At 39.4% G+C, this 12,462-nt stretch overlaps 1 protein-coding gene across 1 annotated transcript; it reads left to right on the forward strand.

Moving 5' to 3' along the window:
- Window positions 1-1,352: 1,352 nt before the first annotated feature.
- Window positions 1,353-2,847, forward strand: LOC116106574 (protein HAIKU1-like). The gene has a single exon (XM_031392947.1). It carries the CDS (start codon window positions 1,372-1,374, stop codon window positions 2,374-2,376), a length of 1,005 nt encoding a protein of 334 aa, XP_031248807.1. The 5' UTR covers window positions 1,353-1,371; the 3' UTR covers window positions 2,377-2,847.
- Window positions 2,848-12,462: the final 9,615 nt, after the last annotated feature.

The raw sequence follows: 12,462 nt of genomic DNA on the forward strand, positions 1-12,462 counted from the left end.
AATTAAGATCTAACAAGTAACAACACAGTTAATGACATTAATTCCAATTAAAGAAACTCCTTTGTGTGGTCATGTCACAAGTTTTATTTATAATCTAACATATCTTAATCACACTATTATGTGTTAATCTTCCGAGTTTAGCATGACCTAACACTGTATGTTAATGATTATAATTAGGAAATTATTTAATTTAATATATATTGTAGTAATATTAAAGATATTGGTTAGTTTTCACCAAACATTATAAACGTAAGAAGGGAAATCCAGTTAAGATAAAAATAAGGATTGGACTAAGACTAACCATTGTCAGCATGTCAGCCCACCTCACTGGAATCCCCCAACCTCCTCGCTTGGGTCCTACACGAACACCTCACCCACTTACTTTTTTATTTCCAATTTCTTCCATTTTCAGTTCTATTTTGACCTTGTCAACCCAACCCAATCCCCCTCTTCTCTCTCAATTAGGGTTTCTTCTTTTCTTGTAATTCCCACTTTCCATTTCAACTTAACTTAACTTGGCTCTTTTTTTAAACGTATTAGACTGTGAAGAAGATCTGTAGGGTCTTTTTTTATATTGGCGTTTTCTTTGTGTTTGCTCTCTCTAGTCAGACCCTTCCATTATTTTCTCTTTACTTTTCTTGTTTTTTGTGTGTGAAACCTAAGAATAAAGTTGCTTTACTTACGGGGTTCGTTGAATTTTCTTCCGGGAATAATTTATGTTCATATATGGCTTTTAATTTTTATTTTTTGGATTTGGGTTTTCTTGGAGAAATATTTTGAATTCCTAGTTTCGTTGCAAGATTCTGAGCTTGAGATTTGAGGCTGATTCAGTTTGGTGTTGTGGATTCGATAAAACTTGGAAAAGGGTATGTTTTTCTGCTGCTTATATATCTTGTCTAGGGTTTGATTTCTGTTGCTTTTGGTGAAAATTTTGTGAATTTCGATCTGTTTCAAGCTTGTATTGTTCTGAAAGTAAGGTTTGGGGTTGTTTTGAGCTTGAATTTGGAGGTTTGGGTACTTTTATATTCTAATTTTGCTGTTGTTTGACTTATTGGGGTTGAGAGGGAATTTAATATTGGGCAGTCGAAGCAAGTATTAAGTCCTCTTGAAAGATTACTGATGCTGTTTGAGATTCAATTGTGAAGTCGTGGGACTTGTTGTGAAGGTTTTGAATGGTTTAACTTTGTGGGTATGTGAAGCAAATCAATTCTTGGTTTGCTAAAGCTAGTATTTTGAGTTTTTGTTGTGGAGAGATCGGTAATGTTTTAGCTTGAATCTGGAGTTCTGGTGTTCTATTTGAAGCTTTCAATGGTTTGATTATGTGAGTATTTGATAAATTTGTTTAGAGTTGTTGGAGTACAGTTTCTCTAAATGGATAACTCAAAAAATAGGCATAATAATGATCATTTGGGTGTGAATAAGATGGGCAAGAATATACGGAAGAGTCCTTTGCACCAACCTAATTTTGCTGCTAATAACAATGCTAATAGGCAACAACCGCAGCCTCAGGTTTACAACATAAGCAAGAATGATTTTAGGAACATTGTGCAGCAGCTCACTGGTTCACCTTCGCAAGATCCTTTGCCTAGGCCTCCCCAAAATCCACCAAAACCCCAAAGTATGCGGTTGCAGAAGATACGACCACCCCCATTAACACCCATTAACCGACCTCATATACCCCCTATGGTCCCTGCTCCCGCTCCTGCTCCAATGCCTGCTCCACTTCCACCCCCTTTTCCTTACAATAATAACTTAATGAGGCCTCATGCTCCATATGGACAAGCAATGTCACAATATGGACAACTACAACCGATGGCACCTTGGGACAACTCTGCTTGGCCAAATACAGCTGAGTCTCCAATTTCAGCTTATATGCGTGACCTTCAAAATGTTCTTGGAGATCCTGGTCATAGGGGAAACCAAGCTCCACTTCATCCACATGCACAATTTCATCCGCCACCTCAAGTTCAGGGTCAAGCTCACCCTCAGCAGCCGTCATCTGGTTTGCTTCCAAACCCACCGATGCCTGGTCTTCCCTCACCTAGAGTAAATGGTCCAGGTCCAGTCCCATTGATGCCTAATCTCCCTTCCCCACGAATGAATGGACCTCCACTTTTACCATCGCCCACCTCTCAGTTCCTTTTGTCATCTCCTACTGGTTACATGAACTTGTTCTCACCACGTTCACCTTATCCATTGCTTTCTCCAGGGGCTCAGTTTCCTCCACCGCTGACACCCAATTTTGCATTTTCTCCCATGGCGCAGTCTGGGATTTTAGGTCCAGGGCCTCAACCCCCACTTTCTCCAGGCGCCTTTTTTCCATTATCACCTTCAGGTTTTTTCCCTACCTCAAGTCCAAGATGGAGGGATCAATAACCCAGGCATAACATTGTTGTATTCACGAGTTCCAACCTGATGTGGAGCTGGTACCTTCTTTATGCTGACTTATCCTGTTATCATGAGAAATTCATTTGTGAAAATGTAATGTATAATGGTGTAAGAGTTCCTATCAAAAGTTTGTAGTCTTCTTTTCTTATGTCTATTCTCGTAAGTTTTTTGTCCTTTTTTTATTGATACCCATACTGCAGCTTGTTTGAGATTAGATTTTGCTTCAGCTGCAATGCTTTTGTGTTCTTGGGAAGGTTTACATTAGGTGGAATAGTGAAGATCTTACAACTCAACTGGTTACCTTGACAGGAGTTGTAGCATGAAAGACAGCTTTAGCTTGAAAGGAGTTAGGAATACAGTCATCAAATTTTATATGTAGGCAACCTAGTGGATGAATTCTTGTGTACTTTTAATGTTCAAAGCCCTGATCTTTTGTTTATTGTACCATTTTCTGCTCAATGAATTGTTGAATCATTTCAAATTTTTAGGTTTACTTGGAACTGTTGTATGAGCTAGTTGGCTGCTTTGGTTTTGTAATTGCTTATTAGTTATATGTTCAAATTCCAATTCCCTACTTTTTAGTGGAGAAGATTGATTACTTCTTGTGATTTAAAACTTTACTTGTAAACTTGTTTATTATTGATTATTTCTTAAGCTACGACAACTTCAAATTAAGCCTATATGAGGATTGTGTTTGTCGGTGGTGCTTGACCTGAAGAAACACTTATCATGTCCGTTGGTGTACCAAGTCTTGATTTAGTTTTCCCCTGTTCATTTCAGATTTTTTTGTTGTGATTTTATTCTTTTTATTTTTTTTAATTAGTTTCTAATATGAATTAGGATCTAGGTGCTTTTCTGTTTAAACTTCATTTAAAAAGAATGGTTGCTAACCCCAGGATTTATGCGAACTCTAAATTAAAGTATCAAGATTGAATCTGGTCCTCTGGACCCTCCCATAACTGTTGGATGTAAACCTTTGTTGGTTGAGTGCAAGGAAGTATTATTAAAATGCACTTATAAACTGACTTGTATTGTGTGGTGAAAAGGAAAGTAATAGCTATGGAGTAGTTGGTGGGCAACTAATTAATGTAGAAGTGAAATCCTAGATAAAAGTTTGCTTTCTGTGGTCACAAATCAAGTCTAGGTGCCTTAATGATTTGCTTGATGTTCTTGAACTAGAGATTGCTGAAAGAGAAAGCCGCTGTTACAAGCATTGTTTGAGAAGATGAGTTGTAAGGTTTAGGTGAATTCCAAACTTGAGACTCTGCCTTTGTGGGTATTTACAATTGTTTTAGAAAATGGGATTGCCCTTGGAAGAGTGATAATGCAGAATAAAGTCAAAAACGCAAAAATGAGTTGTAAGGCTTAGGTGAATTACAAGCCTGCGACTCTGCCTACAATACAATAAGAATTGTCTTGAAAAATGAGTTTTGCCCTTGGAAAAGTAATAAATTATGAGTTGAATAAAGTCAAAATCCAACTTGGTTTGAGTTGCGTTGGTGTGAAGTCAAGCCGAAACGAACAGAAATTGAAAACCAGAATGCACGGCTAATTTCGAACTCAATTGTGGCCCTTATTAACCTAAAACACACTCACTACACTAAACACTCAGATTGCATTTTCTACTCCTTTTTTATTGTCATCGGGGCTTTCGGGCTTTGGTAATCGAGGGTGTCTAGGTTAGTTTGTACGTATTTTAATTAATCATTTAGGGTCTTGAAGTTGACAGTTGGATAAATCCCCTCAGTGGTGACCCTATTAACAATCTAGCTGGACTAAACTCACGACCTCTGAAATAATATATCAAAGAGTCCTAATTGACTGCTGAACCACCAATTGGTGGTTGATAAATATATAGTAGAACCTCTCTACAGTGATACTCTATATATGAATAACCTTCATGTAGTCGTAAAAAATTATGGTCCCAACTTGGGTAAGTTATAAATAAGAATAAATTTCACATTGTAATAAGTTATAGTTTTTCTAGGTCCGTCTTAAGGAACTTGCCTCTACATAGTAATAATTGTATGTATATTATTAAAAAAATATATATTATGTTACATTAAATATTTAAGATGAAATAAAATATTTATCTAAAGTTGTTTAAGACAATGATTTATGTTTTAAAGTTATTACCATATCTTGCGGGTACGTAATAAGTCTCAACATGGACACCTTCTTATTGAAGCCATAATATTTCTAACTCTTAAGCATGTTTGGAGCTTCTTGGCATGAAACTTTTGGTATTTCCGTACTGTATTCATCCTTAAGATTATCTCCTTCCTCTTTTTGTCTAATTCTAGTAATGATTTCTTCTTCAATTAAAGCATCCACAATTTGTTACTCATTTGGATAATTAAGGAAGTATTAATATCTATTTTATTAGTTTAGTAAAGTTGTCGAATCTAATCACTCAATTTTGTAATGACTCTTTGATATCCATTTCCATACTATTATAATACCACTAAAAAAATGAATTGAAATCTTAATACTACTAAAACATGAATTATAAAATAAGAAATCAAAACAATAATTTTTTAATCAACACAATAATTATTGTAACCACACATTTATTAAGTTATAACCTCTTCATAGTAATAAATTTAGTTGGTCCCAACATTATGATTATAGAGAGGTTTTACTGTATTTATTGTTATTCATATTTTGAAATACTGTATGATAATTTAAAATTTAAAACTATATAATAATTGTTTTATTTATGAGTAATGCTACAGTTACCGATGGGTGTGCACCGAATTTGTGCACCGAATGACGTGATAAAATCCTGACTGTTGATTTATTATCAGTTAATATTAATCAACGGTCAGGATTTTGTCACGTCATTCGGTGCACAAATTCGGTGTAAACTTTTCGGTAACTCTATCATTTTCCTTTATTTATATTTATATATAGTTAACCTTTCTACAGTGATACTCTATATAGGAATAAACTCTACATAGTCATAAAAAATTCTATTCCCATTTTGGGTTAGTTATAAATATGAATAAACTCCACATTGTAATAAGTTATAATTTTTCTAATTTCCATCTTAAGGAAAGTTGCCTCCACATAGTAATAACTATTTGTATATTGTAAAAAAATATATGCTATGTTACATTAAATGTTTAAGATAAAATAAAATATTTATCTAAAGTTGTTTAGGACAATGATTTATGCTTTAGAGTTGATACCTCATATTTTAACTTACGGATACATTACTCGCTAGTATGGACATCTTCTTATTGAAACCAAAATATTTCTAGCGTCTCAAGTATGTTTAAAGCTTCTTGGCGCGAAATTTTTTGTATCTCCATACTATCATACTCATGATTATTTCCTTTCTATTCTTGTCTAATTGTAGCAATGATTTCTTCTTCAAATAAAACATATATGACTTGTTGTTCATTTGGATGATTGAGAAATATATTAATATCTATTTGATTAGTGTAGTGAAGTTGTCGAATATAATCACTCAATTCTACTAGGACTCTTTGATTCTCCTCCTCCTCCACTTAATTTGTAACTTGCAATTCATCAACATCGGGAGTCCTAATCTTGCAATGTTTAAAACAATTGACAATTGTCTGTGGCTTCACATCAATTGACCATGCAACAACTGCATTTATAATTTCATCAATGACACTTTTATTTGCTAGTTCCAAGAGATGATCTTCTATCCGTTTCAAAAATAGGAAATTGAAGCACTGAATTTGAAATCCTAATACTATTAAAACATGAATTTAAATCCTAATATTGTACTATTAAAACATAAATTATAAAATAATTTTTTTTTGTAACTACACCTCTATTAAGTAATAACCTCCTTATAGTAATAAAATTAGTTAGTCCCACCATTATAACTGTTATGCCTGAAAAGTTAGGGCTAACGTGGACTCTCGTTAGCAAGAGCCAATCAAGGTTCAGAAAGGTTTTGTGCTGTCCAGGCGCGGCCACGTCGCGCAGTGACGAAAGAGGTATGGTTCTTGTTAGTGTAGCAGATGAGTGCTAGGCTTGCGAGTGGTTAGAGATTATCCACCTGCCCAAGCCTTACGCAATTTAAGGATATTTCTCGTGCAGATAACCAATGGAATGCAAAGAAGGATTTGCACGACACTTACCCACTTGCAGACTCGTAATCATTACCTTGAACTCTCCCACTATAAATAAATGACACCTCTCTCATTTACGGGATTGGCTGATCTTAAAACAGTTTATACACACACACACACACACACACACACACACTCTCTCTCTCTCTCTCTCTCTCTCTGTATTCCTACTAAATTGTAACTCAGCTCGCCGCATGCGACCTGATTTTACCCATCTATTAATACAATAGCAGTAGACGTAGGATTCGCTTTTGAGCAGCTGAACCACTTTAAATATCGCTTCCCATTCATTGTCTCATTTCATTTCTCCTTATCACGTGTGATTTCTAAGTCCGTATAGCACTTTGCACGTGTGAGTCATTGGTGTCAAAATCAAGCATCAACAGTTTGGCACTAGAAGGAGGGCCTAATTTAGTATATTAGAAATCTCTGACTAATCGGTCCTACCAATCAACAAATGGCTCGCGGTTTCAAACCTGAGCGAACCGACTATGACAATAAGGAAATCCCCTAGGTATAAGAGGACACTTCTCCCGAAGTGTCGCCAGTCCAACAGAGTATCATGACGGATATTCCTTCAAGCTTGCGGCTTGATCCAACTGTCATGAGTTACCTGGAGGGGTTTAATAATACTCTCCAAATGGTTAGCCAAAGGCTAGACCGTTTGGATCGGGTCGTGCCATAAGAATCCAATGAGGCGGTGCCACCGCAAAAAATGCTTGCAGGTTGCGCACAGGCAATCGAAGACCTCATCAAATAGGGGCACTTCAAAGAATATGTTGATGGCCCGACTCCCGTTTGGGAGAAAGATAAAGAGGAACCAGGGAAGAAGCGTCGTGGTCGCAAGAGACTCTATTGTGTAGGGATCATCTTTGGAGGACCACACCTTGCAAGGAATTCTCTAGGTACCCAGGAGAGGTATGCTTGGGAAGCCTGTCATGACCTCGTGAGTGTAATGACCACGGCGCCGCGACCCGCTAAGGTTCACAGGGAGGAAGAGATCACCTTCATCCCCATAAGGATGCTCTCGTCATCGCGCCTGAATTAGGCCGATGCGAAGTCCACAAAATGTTGGTGGACAATGGAAGCGCCGTGAATATCCTGTTTCAGTGAGCTTTCAAAAAAATGCAACTGGACGAGACAGACCTAAAACCTGCCTCCATCATTCTTTATGGTTTTATCGGGGATCATCTGATTCCTAGGGGAACAATCTCGCTCCCAATCACGTTGGGAGAAACCGACGAAGTGACCAAAATAACGAAATTTTTGGTAGTAGACTGTCCGTCCACCTTCAATAGAATTTTGGGATGACCTTTATTGAAAAATTTCAAGGCAGTCACCTCCATCTACCATCTGAAAATGAAGTTCCCCACCCCAACGGGGATAGAGGAAGTAAACAGATCTCAATGCGAATCTTGCAGCTTCTATATAAGAGTAGTGCAGATAACATACAAGGGAAGAGGAATGCCAGTTGGTATCCCCAAAAGGCAATGATGATCAGTAGAATTGAGCCACAACCCGGCCCCATAGAGGATAACATGGATCCTCGCATCCAGGAGTGCCCTTACAGTGGGCCAGTCAAGGATTTATCTAAGCTATCAGTTGATCAAAATGAGCCAACCCGAGTATTTAGAATCGGAAGTAATCTCAACCCTCAACTTGCCAAAGACCTGACAAGTTTCCTTAGAGAGAATGTCAACGTGTTCGTATGGACTCATGCTGACATGATCGGGATCAGCCTGAATGTCATATGCCATGCGCTGAATATTGACAGTGCGATTAAGCTTGTTCACCAAAAGAGAAGAGCAATGGACCCTGAACGCTATGCTACCCTGAAAATCGAGGTAGATAAGCTCCTTTTGAACGGGTCCATTCGAGAGGTGCTTTACCCAAGCTGGGTTGCAAATTCGGTCTTGGTAAGGAAGCCTAGTGGCAAGTGGCGAACCTGTGTTGACTTCACCAACCTCAGCAAAGTATGTCCGAAGGACAGTTTTCCCTTGCCAAGATCGACTAGCTGGTCGATGCCACCTCGGGACATAAGCCATTGAGTTTTATGGATGCCAACTTGGGATATAATCAGATTCTGATGTACGCATCGAACAAAAAGCATACCTCATTTGTTATAGATCGGGGGCTATATTGTTACAAGGTCATACCCTTCGACTTAAAAAATGTTAAGGCGGTTTACCAGTGGCTAGTCAACCGTATGTTTTCCAAGCAGATCGAAAAATCGATGGAAGTCTATGTTGATGATATGCTGGTCAAGTCGCATGTCGCTTCAAATCACATATCACATCTTGCTGAGATATTCAGCGTACTCCGAAGGTATAGAATGAAGCTCAATACTCTCAAGTGCTCATTTGGAGTATCCTCGACAAAGTTCCTGGGGTATATGGTTAATCAGAGGGGGATAATAATCAAACCCGAGAAGATCCAAGCTCTCCTTGATATGAAAAGTCTGACCAACCGAAAACAGGTTCAGAGTCTAAATTGGAGAATAACAGCTCTCAATCGCTTCATATCAAGGGCAACAGATCACTGCTTGCTATTTTTTAATATACTCAGGGCCAACAAAAAGTTTGAATGGGCTTTGGAGTGTGAGTAGGCTTTTCAGAGCATAAAAGAGCACCTTAGAAAGCCACCTCTCTTGTCCAAGCCTCTCCCCGAGGAAATTCTACTCCTGTGCCTGTTCGTCTCTAAGCATGCGGTCAACACAGCTCTTATTCGGGAGGAAAGCAGAGTCTAATGACTAGTATATTACGGGAGCAAGCGATTGCTGGAAGCCGAGATGTGGTATCCAGAAATGGAGCGATTAGCTTATGTCTTGCTGATTGTCTCTAAAAAGCTGCGACCCTACTTCCATGCCCACATAATCTATGTCTTGACCAACCATCCGCTCAGGCAAGTCCTTTAGAAGCCAGAGGCTTCGGGTAAGTTACTTAAATGGGCAATAAAACTGAGTCAGTTCGATCTGTATTATAGACCGAAAGTAACCATCAAAGGGAGGTTGTTACCGATTTCATTTCGGAGTTCTCGTACCAACCGAATTAGGAATTTGGGTAGTGAGCCAGCGAAGTCACCTAGGAAACCATTTGAAACTTATCGACATGGAGCCTTTATGTCGATGGTTCCTCAAACAGGAAAAAAGCCGGGGCAGGCATTCTCCTCCTCAGTCCCGAAGGGACTCGCATCCATGAAATTCTTCAATTTGGGTTCCAAGCTACGAACAACGAGGCCAAATACGAAGCGCTACTCGCTAGCGTGTGATTGGCAAAAGAAATGGGGTCAAGTGCGATCAGTATTCATAATGACTCCCAGCTGGTTGTCAATTAGATCTCGAGAGAATATCAAACCAATGAAGAAAACATGATCAGTTATCTGAAGAAAGCTAAGGCCGCACTCGAGTCTTTCAAACACTTCACGATCAAATGAATTCCTAGAGACAATAACTTTGTCGCAGATGCTTTGGCAAGAATAGCCTCGTCGTTAGACTCAGATGCATCGAAAAGTATTCTTGTTCGATGCATAGAGATTCCTAGTATCAACTCGCCTGAGTAGGCCGTGGCTACGATAGAGTCAATTTCTTAGATGACTCTAATTATTCAGTATCTTCGAGATGAGACTTTGCCCAATGACAAGACTGAGACAAAAATCCTGCGCACCAGAGCTACTCGTTACACACTCATAGGAGATCAGTTGTATAAGCGAGGGTTTAATGCCCCTCTCCTTCGATGTGTAACCGATGAAGAAGCAGACTATGTCATGAGGGAGATACATAAAGGGATCTGCGGTAATCATATTGCCTCGCGATCCCTCGCCAACAAAATTGTCTACCAAGGATACTACTGGCTCCTACTTTAGGAAGACACTTTTAACTTTGTAAAAAAGTGTGACAAGTGCCAATAGTTCACGAACATACTGCGAGCTCATTCCTACCAGCTGACAACCATGACCAGCCCTTGGCCATTCTCTATGTGGGGAGTTGATCTTATTGGGCCCATGCCAGTCGAAAAGGGAGGGGTCAAGTATGTTGTGGTTGCGATAGATTACTTCACCAAATGCGCCGAGGCTGAACCATTGGCCGCTATCACTACCAAGAAACTCAAAAACTTCATCTTTAAAAAAATAGTGCGCCGCTACAAAATTCCTCATACACTCATCTCTGATAATGGGAAGTAGTTCAACAATTTGGAATTCAAGCAGTTTTGCAATGAGTTGGGGATCCATAAAAAGTTTACCTTAGTCGTAAGACTGCAAGCCAATGGTCAGGTTGAAGGTGCCAACAAGACCATTAAGCACACTCTGAAGGCTGAGCTTGGCGTTGCCAAGGGTAATTGGGTCAACGACCTCCCAGAAGTTCTATGGGCATATAGAACAACTCCGAGAACCTCTACTTCAGAAATGCCATTCTCTCTAGCATATGGTTGCGAGGCTATGATCCCAGTGGAAGTAGAAACTCGTTTTCTTCGAAGAGACCTATTCAATGAAACAGACAATGAAACACTTTTGCGTGCAAGTCTGGACTTAGTTAAAGAGTACCGTGACAAGACTCGATTAAGGATAACATCCTACTAGCAGTGTCCAAAGAGGTTCTTTGACTCTAAGGTTAGGAGAAGAGACTTTCAAGTTGACGACCTAGTTTTGAAAGAAGTCCTTCTCGGTACAAGGGAACCGAGCGCGGGGGTACTAGGACTTAACTGGGAAGGCCCATATAGCATCGCCAAGGTAACACGACTAAGAACGTATCACCTCAAAAGACTTAACGATTATGAAGTACAGCGAGCTTGGAATGCTGAGCATCTCCGCCCTTATTACCAGTAATTCCGATAATTTTGAACTCGCCCATAATTTTTCATTTCCTCGTAAACTTTGTAAATAAGATCGCTGTTAAGCAAATTTTTCTTGTATGATCTTGTTCGTTGCAATGTTTTTACAAGTTTCCTATTCGCATATGTAACATTAGTCTTGTGAAGTACCCAAAATTATAAGTGCTATCACAAATAGCTAAAAAATATTTCTTTTTATATATATATGTAATGGAGACAAGTACAAAGAGAGTTAAGAAATGCAAAAATAAAGTTAAAAACAAGGCCGTGCAGAAGCAGGAAGAAGTGATCACTGGTGTCCACCTCCAGGCCGTGTGGGTACGACCTTGGTATCCCTCGTTTGGTCACCAACCACCCAGTCAGCTGTTGGGTCCTCTAGGACATATTCCTCTGGTTGATCGTCCTCTAGAAGAGGCTCTTGTCCCTCTTCCTCCTCGACGTCATCATCAGTGTCTGCCATGGAAGCAAGAATGTTCTGATATTCGATCAGGAGGTCAAAGAGGTCCATCCTTGGGTTCCTTGGTCACAAACTATAGATAGCCTGAATCGCCCAGTCAGCAGCCTTTCTCTCAATTTCAAAGCTTTGCCGCTTCATTTGATTAGTTAATGAAGTGACTCACCCTTGGGAAAACTCGAGGTCCGTCTCCAATGCTCTTTTCAGCTTCTCAGTATTTTCCCACAGCACGGCTCTTTCTTCCTCTACCTTCATGGCCCGTTCATAGTTTGCTTTCAGCTCCTGCTCTTTCTTGCCACACTTTTTGGTGAGTCTAGCCACTGTCCTCTAGAGCTTCTTGATCTCTTCGCCTCTCTTCTCGAACTAAGCTTCTGGAACTCTACTGTGCGAAGGGCAGAGTTCCTTTCTAACAGGTATTGATTCACCTGGATGTGGTATGCTTTTGCCTTTGTGTCCAGAGCCGCTAGGTCCTGTTTTAGCTTCACATTTTCTTCCTTCAGCTCGTGGAGACCCCCAACAGAGTCCAGGCCAATCTTCTGTTGGGCCATATGCAGGGCGAACAGAGACTGCGTGAGAAAAGAAACAAGGGCTAAACCCCATTTTTCTGAAAAAATATAAAAGGTATGAAAACCAACCGATATTGGGAAATCTCGATGAGGACGAGCTGCCTTACTTGGCGTTACAG

This window comes from Pistacia vera, unplaced genomic scaffold (genome assembly GCF_008641045.1).
Source record: "Pistacia vera cultivar Batoury unplaced genomic scaffold, PisVer_v2 Contig52, whole genome shotgun sequence".
NCBI lineage: Eukaryota > Viridiplantae > Streptophyta > Magnoliopsida > Sapindales > Anacardiaceae > Pistacia > Pistacia vera.